Source organism: Lagenorhynchus albirostris, chromosome 13 (assembly GCF_949774975.1).
Source record: "Lagenorhynchus albirostris chromosome 13, mLagAlb1.1, whole genome shotgun sequence".
Taxonomy (NCBI): domain Eukaryota; kingdom Metazoa; phylum Chordata; class Mammalia; order Artiodactyla; family Delphinidae; genus Lagenorhynchus; species Lagenorhynchus albirostris.
The window spans coordinates 54,221,183-54,245,442 of NC_083107.1; the positions used below are offsets into that span (position 1 = coordinate 54,221,183).

Sequence of the window (24,260 nt, forward strand, 5' to 3'; positions counted from 1 at the left end):
AAATGCTAGCAAGAATGTAGAGCAACAGGAACTCTCATTCATTGCTCATGGGAATGCAAAATGATATAGCCACTTTGGAAGATATTTTTATGGTTTCTTATAAAATTAAACATACTCTTACCATACTATCCAGCAAGTGTGCTCCTTGGTATTTACCCAAAGGAGTTGAAAACTTATGTTCACATAAAAACTTGCACACAGGGACATCCCTGGTGGTGCAGTGGTTAAGAATCCGCCTGTCAATGCAGGGGACACGGGTTCGACCCCTGGTCCAGTAATATCCCACATGCCACGGAGCAACTAAGCCCATGTGCCACAACTACGGAGCCTGTGCTCTAGAGCCCACGAGCCACAACTACTGAGCCCACGTGCCACAACTACTGATGCCCATGCACCTAGAGCCCGTGCTCCACAACAAGAGAAGCCACCGCAATGAGAAGCCCGCGCACCCCAATGAAGAGTAGCCCCCGCTTGCCTCAACTAGAGAAAGCCCACGTGCAATGGAGATCCAATGCAGCCAAAAATAAATAATTAATTAATTTAAAAAATACCTTTAAAAAAAAACTTGCACACAGATATTTATAGCAGTTTTATTCATAACTGCCAAAACTTGGAAGCCACCAAGATGGACTTCCTTCAGTAGATGACTGGATAAACTTGTATATCCAGACAATGAAATATTATTTAGGGCTAAAAGCAAATAAGCTATTAAGCTATGAAAAGGCATGGAGGAAACTTAAATACATATTATTAAGTGAAAGAAACTAATCTGAAAAGGCTACATAAAGTATGATTCCAACTATATAACATTCTGGAAAACTATGGAGACAATAAAGAGATCAGTGGTTGCCAGGGATTGGGGTGGGGGAGGGATGAATAAAAAGAGCACAGAAGCTTTTTAGGGCTGTGGAAATGCTCTGTATGATACCATAATGATGGATACATGTCATTATACATTGTCCAAGCCCATGCAATGTACAACAGCAAGAGTGAAACTATGAACTTGGGGAGACAATGATGTGTCTATGTAGGGTCAACAATTTGTAGCATGTACCATTCTGGTGGGGGATGTTAATAATAGGGAAGGCTATACATGTGTGGGGGCAGGGATTATATAAGAAATTTGTATCTTCCACCCAATTTTTCTGTGAACCCTAAGCTGCTCTAAAAAGACAAAGTTTTAATAATAATAATTTTTAGAAAGATTTAATAGTTTCTCAAGAGGACCACTGTGATCTGAATGTTTGTGTCTCCCCAAAATTCACATGTTGGAATCGGAGTGCCCAATGTAATGGTGATTAAATCCTGAGGGTGGACCACTCATGAATGGGCTTTTATAACAGAGATCGCACAGAGCTCCTAGCCCCTTCTGCCAGGTGAAAATACAGGAAGTCTGCAACTCAGAAGAGGGACCTAACCTGATCTTGCTGGAATCCTGGTATCAGACTTCCAGCCTCCAGAACTGGGCGAAATAGATTTCTATTGTTTGCAAACTACAGAGTCTGTTGTATTTTGTTATAGCAACCCAAACAGACTAAGACAGAAAATTGGTACTGAGAGTGCAGTGCCTCTGTAACAAATATCTAAAAATGAGGAAGCAACTTTGGAACTGGGTAACAGATAGAGACTGGGAGAATTCTAAGGTGCATAGTAGAAAAAATCTACATTGCCATGATCGAACCATTAAAAGCAATTCTGGTGAGAGCTCAGAAAGAGAACAGGAAAGCTATAGAGAAAGCCTCAATCTTGTTGGAGAGTGTACCTAAGGATTGTGAACAGGATGTTGGTAGAAATGATGGATGGTAAAGGCTCTTCTGTTAAAGTCTCAGACAGACATGAGGAACATGTTATTGGAAACTGGAGGAAAAGTGATTCTTGTTATAAAGTGGTAAAGAGCTTTGCTGAACTGTGTTCATGTCCTAGTGTTTTGTGGAAAGGAGAACTTATGAGTGATGAAATTGGATATATAGCTGAGGAAATTTCTAAGCCAAGTGTTTAAGGAGTGGCCTGGTTCTTTTTGAATGCTTATAGTAAAATGTGAAAAGAGAGAATGACTTAGAGGTGGAATTGTTAACCAAAGAGGATGCAGAAATGGAAAATTTTTGGCCTATCCATATTGAAAGAAATGAGAAAGCTTGTTCCAGAGAGAACAGGGTGTGGCCAAGCCACCTTGTGATTAAGAGATTAGTATGGGTTTGAACCACAGACTGAATCAGCCACCCCAGCAGGAAAACAGTCCGTTTGAACTGAAGAAGAAGGAATGAGGAAGGCTGTTGGACTTAGATTTTACAGGACAGGACTATATGGCTGTGAACATGGGCTATTCTTCAAGACAAGGAAAGAAGGACCATAAATGTAATTCAGAGATCATCAGGGCTCCACAGCTAACCAACATCGTTCTCAATGGTGAAAAGCTGAAAGCATTCCCTCTAAGATCAGGAACAAGGCAAGGATGTCCATTGTCACCACTTTTATTCAACATAGCTTTGGAAGTCCTAGTCATGACAAACAGAAAAGAAAAATAAATAAAAGGAATCCAAATTGGAAAAGAAGAAGTAAAACTTTCACTGTTTGCAGATGACACGATACTGCACATAAAAAATCCTAAAGATGCTACCAGAAAACTACTAGAGCTCATCAATGAATTCGGTAAAGTTGCAGGATATAAAATTAATACACAGAAATCTCTTGCATTTGTAAACACTAACAATGAATGACCAGAAAGAGAAATCAAGGAAAATCACATCAAAAAGAATAAAATACGTAGGAATAAACCTACCTAAGGAGACAAGAGACCTCTACTCTGAAAACTATAAGATGCTGATGAAAGAAATCAGAGATGACACAAACAGATGGAAGGATATACCATGTTCTTGGATTAGAAGAATCAATATTGTCAAAATAACCATACTACCCAAAGCAATCTACAGATTCAATGTAATCCCTATCAAATTACCAATGGCATTTTTCACAGAACTAGGACAAAAATTCTAAACTTTATATAGAAACACAAAAAACCCTGAATAGCCAAAGCAACCCTGAGAAAGAAAAACAGAGCTGAAGGAATCACACTCCCTGACTTCAGACTACACTACAAGGCTACAGTAATCAAAACAGTATGTTACTGGCACAAAAATAGACACATAGATCAATGATACAGGACAGAAAGCCCAGAAATGAACTCACACACCTATGGTCAATTAATCTCTGACAAAGGAAGCAAGAGTGTACAATGGAGAAAAAAACAGTCTCTTCAATAAGTGGTGCTGGGAAAACTGGACAGCTACATGTAAAAAATGAAATTAGAACACTCTCTAACACCATACACAAAAGTAAACTCAATGAGCCACAATTACTGACCCTGCACTCTAGAGCCCGCGAGCCTGCGTTCTAGAGCCTGCGAGCCACAACTACTGAGCCCGCATGCTACAACTACTGAAGCCCACATGCCTAGAGCCCATGCTCTACAACAAGAGAAGCCACTGCAATGAGAAGCCCACACACCGCAACAAAGAGTAGCCCTCTCTCTCCGCAACTAGAGAAAGCCCGAGTGCAGCAATGAAGACCAACGCAGCCAAAAATAAATACATTAATTAATTATTTAAAAAGAAAAAGTAAACTCGAAATGGATCAAAGACCTAAATGTAAGGCCAGACACTATAAAACTCTTAGAGGAAAACACAGGCAGAATACTCTTTGACATTAATCACAGCAATATCTTTTTTGATCCACCTCCTACAGTAATGAAAATTATAACAAAAATAGGGGCTTCTCTGGTGGCTCAGTGGTTAAGAACCCACCTGCCAATGCAGGGGACACAGGTTTTTTTTTTTGCCGTATGCAGGCCTCTCACTGTTGTGGTCTCTCCTGTTGCGGAGCACAGGCTCTGGATGCGCAGGCTCAGCGGCCATGGCTCACGGGCCTAGCCGCTCCGTGGCATGTGGGATCTTCCTGGATCGGGGCACGAACCCGTGTCCCCTGCATCAGCAGGTGGACTCTCAATCACTGTGCCACCAGGGAAGCCCGGGGGACACAGTTTTGAGCCCTGGTCCAGGAAGATTCCACATGCCGCTGAGCAACTAAGCCTGTGTGCCACAACTACTGAGCCTGTGCTCTAGAGCCCGTGAGTCACAACTACTGAGCCTGTGCGCCACAACTACTGAATTCTGCACACCTAGAGCCCGTGCTCCGCAACAAGAGAAGCCACCGCAGTGAGAAGCCCACACACCGCAACGAAGAGTAGCCCCCCTCGCCGCAACTAGAGAAAGCTTGCATGCAGCAACGAAGACCCAACACAGTCAAAAATAAATAAAATAAATTTAAAGAATAAAATAAACAAATGGGACCTAAGTAAACTTAAAAGCTTCTGCACAGCAAAGGAAACCATAAACAAAATGAAAAGACAACCCACAGAATGGGAAAAAAAATTTGCAAAGGGAGCAACTGACAAGGAATTAATCTCCAAAATATACAAACAGCTCGTGCAGCTCTATGTCAAAAAAACGAACAACACAATCAAAAAATGGGCAGAAGATCTAAATAGACATTTCTCCAAAGAAGACATACAGATGGCCAAAAAGCACATTAAAAGATGCTCAACGTCACTCATCATCAGAGAAATGCTAATCAAAACTACAATGAGGTATCACCTCACACAGGTCAGAACAGCCACCATCATAAAGTCTACAAACAATAAATGCTGGAGAGGGTGTGGAGAAAAGGGAACCCTCTTGCACTGTTGGTAGGAATGTAAATTGATATAACCACTATGGAGAACAGTATGGAGGTCCCTTAAAAAACTAAAAATAGAACTACCACATGATCCAGCAATCCCACTACTGGGCATACATCTGGAGAAAACCATAATCCAAAAGGATACACGCACCCCGATGTTCATTGTAGCACTGTTTACAATAGCCAAGAAAGACATGGAAGCAACCTAAGTGTCCATCAACAGAGGAATGGGTAAAGAAGATGTGGTACATACAATGGAATATTATCCAGCCATAAAAAGAATGAAATAATGCCATTTGCAGCAACATGGATGGACCTAGAGATTATCATACTAAGTGAAGCAAGTCAGAGAAAGACAAATATCATATGATATCACTTATATGTAGAATCTAAAAAAAGGTACAAATGAACTAATTTACAAAGTATAAAGAGTCACAGAGGTAGAAAACAAACTTATGGTTACCAGGGAGCAAAGGGGAGAGGGATAAACTGGGAGATTGGGATTGACATATACACACTACTATATATAAAATAGATAACTAATAAGAACCTATTGTATAGCACAGGGAACTCTACTCAGTACTCTGTAATGACCTATATGGGAAAAGAATCTTAAAAAGAGTGGATATATGTATATGTATAACTGATTCACTTTGCTGTACAGCAGAAACTAACACAGCATTATAAATCAACTATACTCCAATAAAAATTAAAAAAAAAAAAAGGAGAGAGAGATCATTAGGGCTGCCTCCTCAGTTTTAAAACATGGTAGATGGATGGGGTTATTGCCTGGGTTTCAACAGGCCAGATGACTGACTTCTGCCTAAATCAAAGTGGTACTGCCCAAAGCTATGGGGGCTCTATCCTGCCCAGCAGAGCCATGGGGGCACGGCTACCTTCACCTAGATTTAGAAAGATGAAGCAACCTGGAGCCATGGGCCCACAACCCAAGCAGAGGGTCACTTGAGGGCAAGGTCGCTGAAGGGAGCCACTACCAGGGCAGTGCCAGTGAAGTCATCAGGCCACCCTTGGGGCCCCAGACTGGTAGAACCACCAGCATGCAATTGCAACCCATGAGAGCTGCTGTGTGGCTACACCCAATAAAACCATGGGAGGCGAGCATATCCCAGTGTGTCCAGAGGGCAAGACCACCCCCACACCATGCCTTAGGTGGGTCTGGAAGGTAAGACCTTTGTCCCACAGAGCAGAACATCTAATTAAAGAAGATTGTTCTCAAGCTTTAAGATTTAATGTTGCTTGTCTTCTGGGGTTTTGGATTTGCTTGGAATCTGTTACCCCTTCTTTCTCCCTTTTGGAATGAAATGTCTGTTCTATACCTGTCCCATCATTGTATTTTGGAAGCACATAATTTGTTTGATTTCACAGGATCACAGCTAGGGGGGAATTTTCTTAGAATGAATCATACCTTGAGTCTCACCCATATCTGATTAAGATGGTATTTAGAATTAGGAGTTTGAGATTAACAGATGCACACTACTATATATAAAACAGATTAAAAAATAAGGACCCACTGGATAGCACAGGGAACTATATTCAATATCTTGTAATAACCTATAGTGGAAAAGAATCTGAAAAAGAATATATATATATGTGTGTGTGTGTGTGTGTGTGTGTGTGTTGTGTATGTGTGTGTATGTGTATGTGTATATATATATATATATATATATATATATATCTGAATCACTTTGCTGTAACACCTGAAATTAACACAACATTGTAAATCAACTATACTTCAATTTTTAAAAAAATGGTATTTATATGAAATTTTATTCTTTAGACTTTTTTTGTTTGTGTCCCCCCCCAAAAAATGGTATTTATATGAAATTTTATTCTTTAGACTTTTTTTGTTTGTGTCCCCATTGTTTCACATGTTGGAATTCTAACACCCAAAATGATGGTGTTAGAAGGTGGGACCTTTGGAAGGTCACTGGGTCATGAGAGCAGGGCCCTCACAAATGAGGTTAGTGCCCTAGATCCCACAGAGCTCTCTGAGTCCTTCTACCGAGTGAGGATATAATGATAAGTCTGCAACCCAGGAAAGTACCCTCACCCAATGTTGCTGGTGCCCTGATCTCAGATTTCCAGCCTCCAGAACTGTGAGAAATAAATTTCTGTTGTTTATGAGCACACAGTTTGTGACACTTTGTTATAGCAGCCTGAATGGACTAAGACAAGGACTATACAAATATCTTGTCAGATTTCTCTTTCTGAAGTGTTTGCTTTTTAGTGATAACAGTGAGGGCAGAAGCCTTGTCTGTCTGCCTCACTGTTACATACCCTAATACAGCTCTTTATACATAATAGGTATTCAATGTATTATAAATTATTGAATGAAATGACATCTGTAAAGCACTATGCCTGTATGAAGGATAGCAGCATTATTTTTACCACTGTCAAATAACTTTTTTTTCTGTTCCTATGGCATTCACTTTCTACCTTGTACTATTTTCAAAACTATACTGTAAGTTGCTTGAAGACATATTTCATGAGTGAGTACCCTTTATATCCTCCGTAACACCATATCTTTGCACATACCAGTCACTCAGTAAAATTCTAAAAGCTTGCCAGCAAGAAATAACCTTACAAAAAATGATTTTTTCCATTATAAAAAGCATTACACACACACAGCATTTCATAGGACTTGGTATATAAGGTTACAAATAAACTGAATTTGCTGGACGTGAAAATTATATGGATATGTGAATACAGTGAGTTAATTAAAAGCATATGTCTAAAAAGTATTTTTGCTTTTTTAATTTAAAAGGGGTAGTCCTTGAAATATTAATATAGGGAAAAGTGGAAAGAGCACTGAACTTGGAGGCAGGAAGGCCTAAATCAGAATCCAGATTTCACTACTTCTAAGCTGTGTAATGATGGGTAAGACATTTACCTTCCTGAGTCTGCATTCCTTACCTGTAAAGTGAGATAACACTTATCTCATACTATTTATGTGACGATTAAACAGGAAAGTGTCCAGCATAGTATCTAATACTTAATGGGTGTTCAATGAATATTTATACAGAAAAATTTAAAGCTGTGTATTTCTACCACATGTATTACTTTTATGAATAACTTTAAGTTAGCAAGGTTTAGTTGAAAATGAACTAACTATAGATTTAAGACACTGGGTTCTAGTTCTAATTCTACTATTTACCAACAATTTGGCATTGGGCTCTAAAATTCTTCTTAATTCCCTATTAAAATAGGGATAATGTACCCTATTCTACATACCTAACAGGAAGTTATGAGGATAAAAAACAAAAAAAATGTAAAAGTGATGTGAAAGAGCTGTTGGTGTTTCATTAATTAGAAATACATGGTAGCAGTTGTGGTGTTATAATTGGAATGATAAAAATAAAAGCCATGAATGTCCCAAAACAGCGGATTGTCTAAATATTTAGAGATACCATATATTCATTAAAAATATACACAGATGGATTAAATAATATATTGAGGCTTTGCTTCAACATAACGTAGGAGAGGAGAAGTAGGTCAGGGTATAGGTGAAACAGGATTGGTCCTGAGTTAATAACCATTAAAGCTGGGTGATGTGTACCTGGGGTCCATTATAATATTCTGCTCACTTTTGTATGTTTGAAAACTTCTTTAATAAAGTTTTAAAAAATACGTAAATGACATACTGAAAGACACATGTAAATGAAATGTAGTATGACTGAATAATATATGTAAATATATGCTAGTTAAGAGGTCATTAGTGACTTTTGTGAGTTCAGTTGTAATGTGAGGAAGCAAGGACACAAGTTGGAATGCAAGAGTCTGAGTGAATTAAAGTGACTGATTAGGGTTAGACAGCCACCCAAAATGGCCACCATCAATTCCTTTCCTCCCTGTAAGTACATGTCACTTCTCTCACTGAGAGGTGAGGTCTCCTGTCCCTTTTCTTGACTCTGTGATGGCTTTGTGACCTGCCTTAACACACAGAATGAAGTGGAAGTGACATCGTGCCATTTTGGGTCTAGCCTTTAAAACATATTTATACTTATATTTTTTCTTTTTATGAAAACACATTTATATATATTACAAATTAAAAGTCTGCTACTGTTGCAAAGCCATGGCAGACTAAGGAGTGGCTGAGGGCTAAATTATTCTCCAAGGTGAAAGATTTCCTTCAGTTGTATTAATATTTCTACCCAAAATGTGATTCCATCACACCCTATCCCAACGTATCCCCACACCACCTCAGGCTTTCAAAGTAGGCAGTTTCATGATTATGTTGGAAAAACCACTAGTTCTCTTTAGGAAAGATGGGGCAATTGAAGTCTTTCTGGTTGCCTGACATTCTCCCATTTTATGGCTTATACTGGACTTACACATTTAACATCTTCTAGCATCTTCAATGCTAAATAATTACCTAAATTCCAAGAGCTTGACTGAAAGCTTAAATTGAAGTGCTGTTTTTTAAGTTCTAGAAAATGCTCATTCTCTAAAGAGTGCTCTCTAAAGAAAAATCAGTGCTGGCCATCCTAACAGTTTCAGCAGTTCCTGTTTTGATGCTCAGCTCTCCATTGCTATTCGTTTCCATCCTTTCCTTCACCAACCCCCTACCACAATGCCACCTTATATAGAGTTTTTTTTTTTTTGTAATTATCACCACCTCCCTAATGTTTCCTTGATACATTCTGTTTCAAGTTTTATTGTTACAATATAAAGTATTTTTGCTGGCCTTTTTTTAAAAAAAGAGTTAAGGACAATCACTTAAAAGAACAGAAATTCAGTCCATAGCTTCCAAAGCATCAGAGAGGAAAAAAAGCATGGGAACAGGGAGATAATGAAAACTTCATCAATATGATATATAGAAATAATACATTTATTGTGATTTCAGATACATTTAAAAAGGCCATACGTTAGGTGATAAAATCAGTCTTAATAAATTTAAGAGGGTTGAAATCCCATCAAGCATCTCTTCTGACCACAATAATATGAAAACAGAAATTGATTACATGAAAACTGAAAAAATTCACAAATATGTGGAGATTAAACAACATGCTACTGAAAATCAAATGGGCCAAAGAAAAAAATCAAAAGAGAAATAAAAAAATACCTGGAGTAAATGAAAATGGACATGTAACATACCAAAATCCATGGGATGCCGCAAAAGCAATTCTACGAGGGTTGTTCACAGCAATAAATGTCTACTTCAATAAACAAGAAAAGTCTCAAATAAACAACCTACACCTCAAGGAACTAGAAAAAGAGGAACAAACAAAGTCCAAAGTTAATAAAAGGAAAGAAAACACTGCTAATTATTAGAGAAATGCAAATCAAAACCATAATGAGTTATCACCAGTCAGAACGGCTATCATCAAAAACCCTACAAATAAATGCTGGAGAGGGTGTAGAGAAGAGGGAACCCTCCTACACTGTTCATGGGAATGTAAATTGGTGCAACCACTATGGAAAACAGTATGGAGATTCCTTAAAAAACTAAAAATAGAGCTACCATATGATCCAGCAATCCCACTCCTGGACATATATCTGGAAAAGATGAAAACTCTAATCTGAAAAGATACATGTATCCCAATGTTCACTGAAGCACTATTTACAATAGCCAAGATATGGAAGCAACCTAAGTGTTCATCAACAGATGAATGGATAAAGAAGACGTGGGCTGTGTGTGTGTGTATGTGTATGTATACACACATACACACACACACACATATATATATATACAGGAACATTACTCAGCTATAAAAAAAGAATGAAATATTGCCATTTGCAGCAATATGGATGGACCTAGAGATTATCATACTAAGTGAAGTCAGAGAAAGACAAATATTATGATATCACTTATATGTGGAATCTAAAAACTAATACAAATGAATCTATTTACAAAACAGAAACAGACACACAGACAGAGAAAACAAACTTATGGTTACCAAAGGGGAAAGGGAATGGGGGGGAGAGAAATCAGGACTATGGGATTAACAGATAGACACTACTATATATAAAATAGATAAGCAACAAGGATTTACTGTATGACACAGCGAACAATATTCAATATTTGTAATAACCTATAATGGAAAAGAATCTGAAAAAGAATATATACATATATATATATTCTGTATATACATACACAGACACACGCATATATATAACAGAAGCACTTTGCTGTATGCTAACACAATATTGTAAATCAACTATACTTCAAAACAAAACAAAAAAACCCAAAGTATATAACCCAGAAGGTTTGATTATTTTTGATATACTCTGAAAACACAAAATAAATTATTTTGTTTAGAAAATGATTTCCATGGAACCATCCTATTAAGAAGATCTCCTTCCAAAAGACTGAATAAGTCCATCTATTTCACAATTTGATTTTTGGTTTTTTTATGTTGATCAAAGCCATAAATACACATTGTGTCAACCAGTTTCATAAGATTTTTTAATAAAATAATTGTACTCTTTTGGTCAATGCTCTTATTATTTCCTTAAGTGTTCTAAATAACATGCTTCTATTTCTGTTGACTTCTTCAGTTTAGTGATTTCCTACTTACTTCCTGCATGGAGAATGAAGATTTAGCTCTTTGATCTCCTTGCCATCAACACAGGTACACTCCCGTTCTTCCAATACGTTTATATCTTACCCTTGGTTAAATCGCTGTTCTTCATTAGTATTATTGTGACTATGTATGAGAGTCAAAGAGGAACCATGTAATACACTATGGTTACTTTTTCCTTTGCTACATAACTTTTTTCCCTAGTGTCTTGTTCTTTTATTTACTTAGCTTTCTATGAACTTAATAGTTCAACTCCAAATTCACACCACTGTCTAAATCATCTCTCAGGATGCTCATTCACATCTAATTTTCCACCAATTTCATCTTCCTGAAGCAGCTCCTAAAGCCTCTGACCTGTGTCAATACAGACTGGCTCCTCTTTCTGCCTGGGCACTGCTGTCTTCTTGGGAAGGCCCTTCAACTTCCTCCCACATTGAATCTCCTATTTACTATATCTTATGCCTTCCTCTTTTTTGGTTTACTTCTTCCTTTTAATGGAGCATATCCTTCCGGAGATTCCTCAGAAAGGTTACCAGACCCTGCATGTCTTAAAAATCTCTTCATTCTACCTTCAGATAAAATTCATAACTGGCCTCAGTACAGAATTCTGAGTTTCATGTCACTTTCCTTCAGAATTTTGAATGCATTTTTTCATTATCTCCTAACTTCTAGTGTTGCTTTTGAAAAGTCCAAGCCATTCTAATTCCTGATCCTTTGTATGTGACATGTTTTTTCTCTTGGAAGGCTTGCAGAATCTTTTCTTTGGTCTATATATTCTGAACTTTCATGATGATGTGCCTTGGGGTGGAACTATTTTTATCTGTTGTGCAAGGCACTTGGTAGACCCTCTCAATCTGGAATCTTGCATCCTTCAATCCTGGGAAACCTCCATTCATCATTTCACTGATATTCTCCCCTCTAGATTTCCTTTATCCAGAGCTTGGACATAGTGGACTGGTCCTCTAAATTTCTCTTTTCTCTCCTGTGTTCCATCTCTTCAACATCTTTCTCTACTTCCCAGGAACTTACCTTAAGTTTATATCCCAAACTCTTTATTAAATTGACTATTTCTTCTATCATGATTTTAATTTTTTGAGGGTTCTTTTTATTTCCTGAATATTCCTTGTTTCATGAATGCAATACCTTTTCTCTCTGGGAATATTAAATGATAGGATTTTATTTGTTTTGTTTCTTTTTTCCCTGCATAGGCGATATTGGTTTTTTCTGATTGGTTGTTCTCTATCTTCCATGTTAGAGGCCTTCATCAGATGTCTGGTCATTCATGAGATGCCCACTGATGTTTAAAGGTAAGGAACTAAAAAGCTGACTAGAAGCTTTTACACATATATGGGGCTTGCTGATCATGAACTTTAATATTAGGTGATCTGGCTAGACTTTCTGTTGAAGAACCACTGATGTCAGCATTATTACCTCTTTCCACCTGGGCTGATAAGATTGCCCAAAGACTTTCAATCTCCTCCTGTAGAATTGGCTGTCAGCATTTTAGGAACCATGTAGGAGAAGAAGGCTGGGAGGGGGAGGACAAGTTCACCATTAAATATACATATTTCACTTAATTCTCTTGTTTTTGGTGAAGCAGAGTGACAGAAACCACAGCCTAGAATAAGGATTGGAGGGTCCTGAACTTCTCCCCTGGGAGCTGAATGCCCTGCACAACCCTGTAAAGACCTACAAGGGGAAGTGAGTGTGGGGCTGGGAATAGTGGGTATTAATGGAAAACACGTGGCCCTTAGAGTCAACTAACTCCCTGAAACCTTCTCACTTATCCCCGTGTGCCGAATGTGCAGCAGCTAAGCATTTACTTCCTGTTAAAAAACTGAAATGTTCTTCTCTTATAACGCTGAATAAATTACTTGGAGGGCTCTAGTCCAACAACTGTGGCATTTATGGGCTCATGGTGTAATAAGCAGTCTCCCACCCACTCATTCCAAAGCAAACATTGACAGTTGACCAGCACTGACTATTTATACACAATTGTTGGTCAGCTTTTCAGATATCTCATTCTTAAAGATAAATGGGCCACCAAAGATCATCAGACGTTTGAGAAAAGCTTGCAACCTGAAAACAAACAAACAAACAAACAAAAAAGTGGAAAATAATCTCAGAGGAAAGAAAAATAATTCAGGGAAGAGAACTTTTAAAAAATTAGAATGTGTTCAGGAACCAGGAATTTTCAAATACATTATTTCACAGTCACGTCATAAGACAGAAATCATTATTCCCATTATAAAGACTGGGAAATTGGTGTTTCGAATGAGTTTGCCTCGTGTAAGCTAATGCTCCCAGCCAGTGACATGGCTGGGATGTGAGTCTTCATGTTCAGATTCCCTACTGCTCTTTTAGTTGAACCACAGCAGCTTTGGTATTTATAAACTCCACACACAGCATATAGCTCTACAGAACCATATGAAGATCAGTCCCAAATACGTGAAACCACAAAATCTTTGGCTGGAAAGCATTTGTCTTTATTTTTGTCCCTTGTATGCTACTCTTTTGGCCTAGGAATCTTTTATTGGTAACTTAAAATCATTAACATTCATAATAGGAACAACTTTAAGTTGCATGTTCTCAAGAAACCTATTGCAGAAGGAAACACAGGGACACAGGTATGACCAAGAGAGGCTAAATTTAGAATTTGAGATTCTAACCAAATTCTACCTAAGTAGTCTCTCCCCAGATATGGGGTTTATTATTTACTTACGTAACATTGGTTGTGGCAGAGATCACGAATACCCCATAACAGAAACTCAATAAATGTGTGTTGAACAAATAAAAGAAAGGAAAAAATAATGAATGAATGGATGAAGGTTTCAACTCTTTCCAAATAATTATTTAAAAGCAAAGATACATTTTGATAAAACAAAATCACTAAATTTTCACAATCTATGTTAAACATCATACATACCAAACATTTCACACTGCATAAATGTAAATACACATTAAGTATATCCAATAAAGTTTAGAACACTTTAAAATCAGTTTAGGGACTTCCCTGGTGGCACAGTGGTTAAGAGTCCGCCTGCCAATGCAGGGGCCACAGGTTCAATCGCTGGTCCAGGAAGATTCCACATGCCACAGAGCAACTGAGCCCGTGTGCCACAACTACTAAGCCTGCACTCTAGAGCCTGCGAGCCACAACTACTGAGCCCACGTGCCTAGAGCCTGTGCTCCGCAACAAGAGAAGTCACCTCAATGAGAAGCCCACACACCACAACAAAAGAGTAGCCCCCGCTCACCGCCACGAGAAAGTCCGTGCACAGCAACAAAAACCCAATGCGGCCAAAAATAAATTAATTAAAAAAAATCAGTTTAAACATAAGCATAGGATGAAAAGCAATATTTTGTTTTTCGAGTGATTGTTTTTATGATCATTCAAACTGGGTAATAACTTTGCAAAATACTAAAAGTGAAAAAAAAGCAATGCGGGAAATACCCATTAAGTTTTTACTTTCACAGTGTAGACTGTAATGAAAAGCTTGGGTCAATTCCACAGCCAATCCATACTAAGTCAGTAAAAGAAACCTGAAATGATCCATATCAGGCTTTGGACAAAAATAAGTCTTTTATGAACAGGCCACTAATACAATAATAAAATGAAGAAGCAAATTCTAAGCCTGGTGCTTTGATTTACCACAGTGAAAGTGCCCTCTGTAGCCAGTGTGAACACAGCAGCAAGTGGCAGAGGGAAATCTGCCACTGGTCCAGATTTTACACACACACACACACACACACACACACACACACACACACACACACAGAAACACATACATACATAACACCACCATATGTAACACTCAGTGATCTCATTGTTCCATGCATTGCATACAGATAAACTTATTTAATGAATTGGTTACTACAGGCAGAATACTTTAGAACCTTCAAACTCATTGATGTGGACAGAAATTCCTCATTAAGTATCTCTCTTCTTGACTTTTCCCCATAGAACCCATGAAAGACGTTATCACCATTTAAAAATTTTGTTATTAAAAATAATATCCTCAGTCAATAGCCCAAAAATGAAATTTAAATTAGCCTGAAAAATCTCATTATTAGTATATGTATAATTTTCACTGGGCACTGTGAAATATTAGGTGGGGCAAAAGAGTAACAGGGCATGTGTGGTTTAAATAGGGCAATCACAGTGGTGACTGGACCGTTACATGAAAGCAAATACAATGCTATCCAGATACTCCTTATTCTTAGACAAGAATCCTCGACCACCTCAGGGGAATCATATTCACAAGAGGAAGGTCAAGTGGCAGGAACTGCCAGACAGAAATGCTGTATCAGGTAAAGGCAGCATTAGGTTATGTGGTCCATGCTGATGCCCAAAGGGAAAATTCATATTTTTCACCTTTTCCTTTTCACTGAAAATCTAACCTGTAGGAAATAACATTCACTTCAACTGAAAAAGAAACTTTCCCTTTCCCTCCCTGACTCCAAAAATGAACTAGTAATACGGTAAAGTAGGAAAATTACTTAAATCTCAGCTTCTCTAAAGCGTTTATGTTTGGCATACTAGAGATATTTCCAACACCATTCCTTAAATTCCTCTAAAGACCTCTCCCACTTACAGCAGGACTTGCCCAAGACTTCAATAAGGCCTTTTTCTTCACAAGCTTCAATATTCGAAGTTACTTGGAAATTGTAATGGAAAAAACAAATAGGTGAAAAAAATAGTTTAAAAAAAATCCCATGTATTCTCCTAATCCATCTCCCAAACTATACAATGTATATATAATTGAAATCCATCTTGAATTATAAAAATACTCTGAGATCCTCTCATACATTTTTCCTAAAAAAATTCAGAAAGATGTCTCCCATCAATCTATAATTACATTAGTTTAAGTCATCTCCTTGTACACTTAACCAGTGTGTCCAATCAGAAGGATACAGGAAAATAATAATGAGTTACTTCTATGTGCCATGCACTCTTTTAGCTGCATCATAAAAAAAGCATGAAAGAGCTAAGGTTTCATGCCAACTCTGCTATTTGCTAGCTGTGTAATATTGGGCCTACTACTCAAATGCTCTCAGTCTTAATGTCAGCATCTGTAGATTGTGGGTAATAATAGTTATGTCATAGAGTTACTGTAGGGTTGAAACTAGCTAATGGTTGTAGTCAAGGCTTAGGAACCATAGTTAAGCACCTAGTGTTAGATGCCTCAAATCAGTGCCAAGAAAACAGAACTAAGAACAAGAACTGTAGCAGAAAGGAAAAGTTGGACAGAATTTCTGACAAAGAGCTGAGGAATCAAATTAATATTCCCTCAAGAATCTTCAGACTTAGGCCTGCAACCATCTGGAGGGAAGGTATGGAGAACTATTAGGAAGAAGCCTTGGGGCAGACTGGTTCTCACACAAAACTAAAGGTTACAGATGGGACCAGACTATCCTCTAGAACGCAACAGGTGACTCAAGTCGTGTTGGCACGCAGAAGCAATGCAAGAGGGTTTGCTTTGAAAAATACGTAATATTATGTAAACTGTTATTACTACATCCATAAATGCATCCTAACTTATGCAGACGTGTGCTGCCAAGCAGAGATGGAGTTACATGCTGTGTGGCTGAACAGAGAAGACAGAATAGGTGAGTAGGTAAGAATATCAGAGAAAGCAAAGAATGTGGTAACAAAACTATATTAGAGATGCCATATAGGGTGACAGCTAAACATTCAAGCTCTAAAAACAAAATGCCTATTTTCAAATCTTGGCTCCACCACTTACACTTCAGCATGAACTCAGGCAAGGGAAATAAATAACTTTTATGTGCCTTAGTTTCCTCCTGTGTAAATATGAATAATATTAATAGCTACCTCATAGGGCTGTTATAAGGATTAAAAAGTTAATATATGGGCTTCCCTGGTGGCGCAGTGGTTAAGAATCCGCCTGCCAATGCAGGGGACACGGGTTCGAGCCCTGGTCCGGGAAGATCCCACATGCCGCGGACCAACTAAGCCTGCGCGCCACACCTACTGAGCCTGCACTCTAGAGCCCAAGCCACAAATACTGAACCCACATGCCACAACTACTGAAGCCCACGTGCCTAGAGCCTGTGCTCCTCAATGAGAGAAGCCACCACAATGAGAAGCCCGCACACTGCAATGAAGAGGCAACTAGAGAAAACCTGCGGACAGCACTGAAGACCCAACACAGCCAAAAATAATTTTAAAAAAAAAGTTGATATACATAAAGCACTTAGAACATTGCCTGGCACACGGTAAGCATCATTTTCCTAATCTGTAAAATGGGAACAATAAAACTTATTAATTCATAGATTGTTATAAGAGCCTAATAAATCATATCTGTAAAGTGCTTAGTACATAATAAATCAATATTTGGTATTTTTATTAAAACATGGGTGGGTACCAAAAATAATTTTTAATCCAGAGAAAAATATTTCATAGTGGAAAATAACAGAAAATATCATGAAAAGTGTTATTCCCATTTTGGTGTTGACTTTATTTACTGGGAAACCATAAGTAAATTTGGCATGCTTATCCTCTTTCCACTGTATGAAACACATCTGAATCATTCCATCTCTGAGATCTGTCAAAGGATTTAAGACAGATACAAATTATGGAAGACAAAAAAGAAGAAGAAGAAGAAGGAGGAGAAGGAGAAGGAGAATAAGAAACCACAAATAAAACAGCAATTCTGAAATAATATTCTTCTGTGAATTCCTCTATAATTCCTCTGTGAATATTCATTCACTGACAAAAAAGAAAATTTAATAACATAAATTAATCACCAAAAAACTATTTACAATTTTACTTACAGAGAAAACGACACTTTTAAAATTTACAAAATGGGCACTCATAAAGAAATTTGTTACGATAAGCCTTCTGAAGAACAAAAAAAATGTTGGCATTAAATTAAGAATTTAAAAGTCAATTAATTGGAACCCAAATAGGCATAACTTCTTACAATGTCCATAATGAAACCAAGAGAGTAAGTAGTCAACGGAACCAAGAAAATTTTGAGGAGGCTGTGGTCGACAGCGGGCCAACTGTTGAGAGGCTAAGGCACCTGGGATACCTAGGAAGTGTCCAGTGAGGTTTAGAGGCAAGGTTATAATTGGTGATATTGACAAAATCATTGCATACGGGATTGGGATTGTGGAAAATACCAGATAAATCACAGTACAACCCAGGAAATGATTTTTTTTCTCTTCTTTTTTTTTTTTTAAATCATGAAACAGCTTTATTGAGAGGTAGGCATCATATAACCTAAGGATTTGTGCCTATCTATCTACATATATATTTTTAACATCTTTATTGGAGTATAATTGCTTTACAATGGTGTTTTAGTTTCTGCTTTATAACAGAGTGAATCAGCTATACATATACATATATCCCCATATCTCCTCCCTCTTGCATCTCCCTCCCATCCTCCCTACGCCACCCCTCTAGGTGTTCACAAAGCACCGAGCTGATCTCCCTGTTCTATGCGGCTGCTTCCCACTAGCTAGCTATTTTACATTTGGTAGTGTATATGTGTCCATGCCACTCTCTCACTTCATCCCAACTTACCCTTCCCCCTCCCCATGTCCTCAAGTCCATACTCTACATCTGTGTCTTTATTCCTGTCCTGCCACTAGGTTCATCAGAACCTTTTTTTTTTTTTAATTCCATATATATGTGTCAGCATGTGGTATTTGTTTTTCTCTTTCTGACTTACTTCACTCTCTATGACAGTCTCTAGGTCCATCCACCTCACTACAAATAACTCAATTTTGTTTCTTTTTATGGCTGAGTAATATTCCATCGTATATATGTGCCACATCTTTTTCATCCATTCGTCTGTCAACGGACACTTAAGTTGCTTCCATGTCCTGGCTATTGTAAATAGTGCTGCAATGAACATTGTGGTACATGACTCTTTTCGAATTATTGTTTTCTCAGGGTATATGCCCAGTAGTGGGATTGCTGGGTCATGGTAGTTCTGTTTTTCATTTTTTATGGAACCTCCATACTGTTCTCCATAGTGGCTGTATCAATTTACATTCCCACCAACAGTGCAAGAGGGTTCCCTTTTCTCCACACCCTCTTCAGCATTTATTGTTTGTAGATTTTTTGATGGTGGCCATTCCCACTGGTGTGAGGTGATACCTCACTGTAGTTTTGATGTGGGAAATGATTTTCATAGAGAGAGGAGCAAAAGACAAAGCATGAGTCACTAACTTTGAGTTAGGATAAGCTTCTCCAACTTGGAGATATTCAAACTGGGATTTTTTTTCAAGTTATAATTTTTATTTCTAATAGTGATAAATAAAGAAAATTGATATTGGGGATTCATTCCACAAATCCTATTACTGGGTCACCCTATGGCCCAAAGTGAGTAGGATAACTTTAATCTTTCCATCTAACAGCTGTTAATACACAAAAATTTATGATGATACATATGAAAGGTTAAACCGAACGATGTTTTACTGGATTTTATTACAATTCTTCTGTGCTAAGAGACTCTTGGCTAGCAATGAAAGTAAGATTTAACACAATTTTTGGAGATGTTAAAAATCTCCAAAAGGATTTTTCTCCACCCTAAAAGGATTATACAGACTAGAGTTTAAGAAACCACCTATAAATTCTTCTGATCAGTTCTGAATGACCATTAATACCATTTATCCATCCATCCAGACAGCACTGTCCAACAGAAATATAATGTGAGTTGCATATATAATTTAAAATTTTCTAGTACCCATATTTAAAAAGTTTAAAAAAGGTAAAATTAATTTTACTATTTTCCATTTAATCTAATATCCAAAATATTATCATTTCAACATGTAATCAATATACAATTATTGCTTAGGTATTTCGCATTCTTTTTTTCATACTAAATCTTTGAAATCCGGTGTGTATTTTCCATTTCCAACACATCTCAATTTGAACTAGCCTAATTTCCAGTGTTCACCAGCCACTTGAGGCTAGTGCCTGCCACATTGGACAGTGCAGGTCTAGAATCCAAGTTCTCTGGAAATAGGAACATGCATAGTCTCATTCACAGATGTAACTGTAGCATTAAGAACAGTGTCTGGCACAAAATCAGTCCTCAATGAATATTTGTTGAATGAATAAACAAACGAATTAATCTATCAGTTTTATACACATATATTTTTTTAAATCCTATGACATAAATGAAATTTTAATTACATGATTGGAACTATTAAAAGAAGCATAGAATTATATTAATTCAATTCTATAGCTTAATGATACATAGTCAACACAAATTCCTAAATAGGTGTATACTTCCAAATACAGTATAAACACATTTTACTATCAACAGGGAATGAACAATAATCACTTTAAAGATGATTTTCCTAAACGTTTAGTAGATCAAAATGTTGTCACACTACTCTAGTAAAATCAAGTAAATCATAGCTGTTCTCTCTGGAATGAATGAACTCCACATTCATCAAATACACACAATTCTTACATAGCCCACTACTATTTGCAAAGAAGTGTTTTTTGTCTTAATGTCCAATCCATTCTAAAACTGGCAAAATACCCTGAGAAAAGCATAGTTCAAAAAGAGATGTGTACCACAATGTTCATTGCAGCACTATTTACAATAGCCAGGACATGGAAGCAACCTAAATGTCCATCAATAGATGAATGGATAAAGAAGATGTGACACATATATACAATGGAATATTACTCAGCCATAAAAAGAAACGAAATTGAGTTATTTGTAGTGAGGTGGATGGACCTAGAGTCTGTCATACAGAGTGAAGTAAGTCAGAAAGAGAAAAACAAATACCATATGCTAACATATATATATGGAATCCTAAAAAAAAAAAAAAAGGTACTGATGAACCTAGTTGCAGGGCAGGAATAAAGATGCAGACATAGAGAATGGGCTTGAGGACACGGGATGGGAGGCGGAAGCTGGGGCCAAGTGAGAGTAGCATCAACATATATACACTACCAAATGTAAAATAGATAGCTAGTGGGAAGCAGCAGCATAGCACAGGGAGATCAGCTTGGTGCTCTGTGATGACCTAGAGGGGTGGCATAGGGAGGATGGGAGGGAGGCTCAAGAGGGAGGGGATATGGGTCATATGTATGTACATGGCTGATTCACTTTGGTGTACAACAGAAACTAACAGTATTGTGAAGCAATTATACTTCAATAAAGATCTAAAAAAATAAAATAAAACTGGCAAAAGAATATGCCAAATATAGCTTCAGATCCCTGACAAAACGTTAATTTATATTCATTATTTTTAAAATGCTTTCCCTAGCCTAAAGTACTGAGATTATTTAATATAAATGAAATGGGCCCCAAATAGCTGACGTTTACTAACAAAGGTGAGGGAGAAAAGCTTACCTTCTCTGCTAAGAGCTCTCGTATCTTGCTCGCTTGAACTCTAAATTTCATGAGCTGGGACTCCAGGGCTACACATCGTTCTTTCCAATCTACTGGTCCTTCTGTCTCAGAAAGCTCTGCCATATTTATTCTAGGAAGGAAAGAAAGCATTCAAATGGCATAATATCAGTTAGCATTCAGGATAATTCATTAAATCATTGAACACACATATTCTAGTCACCATCTAACGATATCTAGACGTAAGTTTTGAATTCTAAGATAAATTCCAGAACTGGTGATAGCTCATGGAAAGAACTTAGGGGAGACAAGAGGCCAGGGTTGGAGGCCCAACTGGGTTACATAAACTTTCTGTTTAACTTAAACTTTCCGTGTCTCAGCTTATCCAATCTAGAAAAAAGGGGGAATGTGGCAATAACAAACCATTCGTCTCATGGGTAGGTTGTAAGGAACAAATTAAATACTGCTGTTCTTAACAATACTTTGGACAATATAACAGCACCACACAAACAGAGTACTGTCATTATTTTAGCTCTGCCCAACAGCTGAGGTAAGATTTTTTAAATCTGTCAGTTCATAATTTTACCATGTTCTTAAACTTATAGAATTATTACAGTTTTGATTCAATTGGTAGCATCATAGAATAACCTAAAGAAACTTCATATCAGTGCTACAATTATGGCTTAGACTTATAATTATTACTTACCACCACCCTATATTTGTCCAGGTCCAGGCTTTCTTTTTTTTTTTTTTTTCATCTTTATCGGAGTACAATTGCTTTACAATGGTGTGTTAGTTTCTGCTTTATAACAAAGTGAATCAGTTATACATATACATATGTCCCCATATCTCTTCCCTAAGGCTGTCTTTCAAACCAAAAATCCTTTGGCATATTTAACTGGGCAAAGTATTATGACCCTGGACAAGTTTAGATAATTTTTATTTGGTGTAAGAAGAGAAAACATATAAACATGAAATTTAGAATCACCTACATTAAGTAAATCTGGATCAGTGTTTTCCATGATGCTAACCTTCCTTTTGGAGGAGATTAATCCTAGGGAGAAGCACGGTTAAGGGGAAGCCAAGAGGCAGGGGAACTGGTTTTGAAATTCTAAAGTGCAAAAAACTATTGCTTGACTTTGGAAGCACAATTATTTTTAGCTCTGGGATTCATAAAAGTAGTTTTAAATGTCTGTTAATGTTTCATCAGACCATTTTCATAAATGGCTTGATAATGTATTTCTGAATTGCCCTTGCTATGAACTGACAAAATCTGCATTAGAAATGGCTCTTCAGGAGAAGCCAAGTCCTAATCATAGCATATATGTGACAGCAAACTCTCAGAACCCCAGGATAGAACTGCAGTTGAAGCGTATTATTCTGTTCTTCTGTTTTACAAAAACATGTCTCCCTCACGTATTAAGCAAGTTTATTTTCCCAATATTTAGTGTAATATAACCCCTTCTTAAATCTATACCAGTTTTTTAAATCTGCAAAAGATTATTTTCCTAGCATAAATATTGATTTGTGCTTAGATCAGCTTTCACATTAATACTTACATTATCACTCAATAATTTAGAAATAAATATAAGCAAAGTTATTCTACAAAGGCTACAACTTTATTAAGAGTTCCCCAACCATCTCAAAGACTCCAGATGCTCCTAAATTCTAGCCATAATTTAAGGGAAACTTATTGTAGAGCTAAAAATTGTTCTCTTCATTTCTTCGTTTTCACAGAAGCCCCACCCCACTGTTTTATGAGTTTTTCCTAAGGATATTAGCCTTGTTAATGACCTTTTTTTCATTACTCACATCAGCATTTTCTATTAATGATTTAGAAGTAAATAAGGTAGTTTGTCAGTCACAAACTTTTTCTCAATTCTACTGCTATTTCATTTCTTTCCTCATTAGCTTTAGAGTGGACAAGGAATAAAATACAGATGAAATATTAAAAATAAAAAGCAGTCCTGAAATGGACATCCTTAAGTCTTGAACCATTCATATCACTGCACAGAAATATAGGGACACTCCTCTATCTTAAGCAACAAGAAGAGTCTATTTCATGTTGGTTAATTTTTGCACTACATTTAAAATAACCTGTTTATGTTCTACTGTAAAATTTCTACAGTTTTAAAAATAACAAACATATTTTTCAACAAATGAAAATCAGTGTAATGAACCATATGAACAGAATAAAAAACAAAAACCATATGATCATTTCAACAGACGCAGAAAAAAACATTCAACAAAATCTAACACCCTTTTATGATAAAAACATTCAACAAACTAGCAATAGGAGTGAACTTCCTCAGCCTGATAAAGAGCATCCATGAAAGCCCACAGTTTATATCACACTTAATGGTAAATGACTGATCCGCCTAAGATCAGAAACAACATAAGGATGTCTGCTCTCGCCACTTCTATTCAACGTCATACTGGAGGGTCTGGCCAGTGCCAGAAAATAAAATAGAAAGCGCACAGATTGGAAAGGAAAAACTAAAACTATTTCTATTTTAAGATGTCATGGTCTTATTCATAGGAAATTCTAAGGAATCCATTAAAAAAAACTATTAGAACTATTTGAGTTCAGCAAAGTTTCAGGAAACCAGATCAATATACAAAAATCAATTGTTTTACT

The 24,260-nt window shown here is 37.1% G+C and overlaps 1 protein-coding gene across 1 annotated transcript in view; it reads right to left on the reverse strand.

The window, feature by feature from the left end:
• PLEKHH2 (pleckstrin homology, MyTH4 and FERM domain containing H2) overlaps positions 1 to 24,260 on the reverse strand; it is a 110,193-nt gene that overhangs the window by 81,274 nt on the left and 4,659 nt on the right. The window contains exon 2 of the mRNA XM_060169484.1: positions 21,626 to 21,755. Coding sequence (XP_060025467.1) covers positions 21,626 to 21,748 — 123 coding nt within the window. The 5' untranslated portion in view covers positions 21,749 to 21,755. The remainder of the gene's footprint in view (positions 1 to 21,625; positions 21,756 to 24,260) is intronic.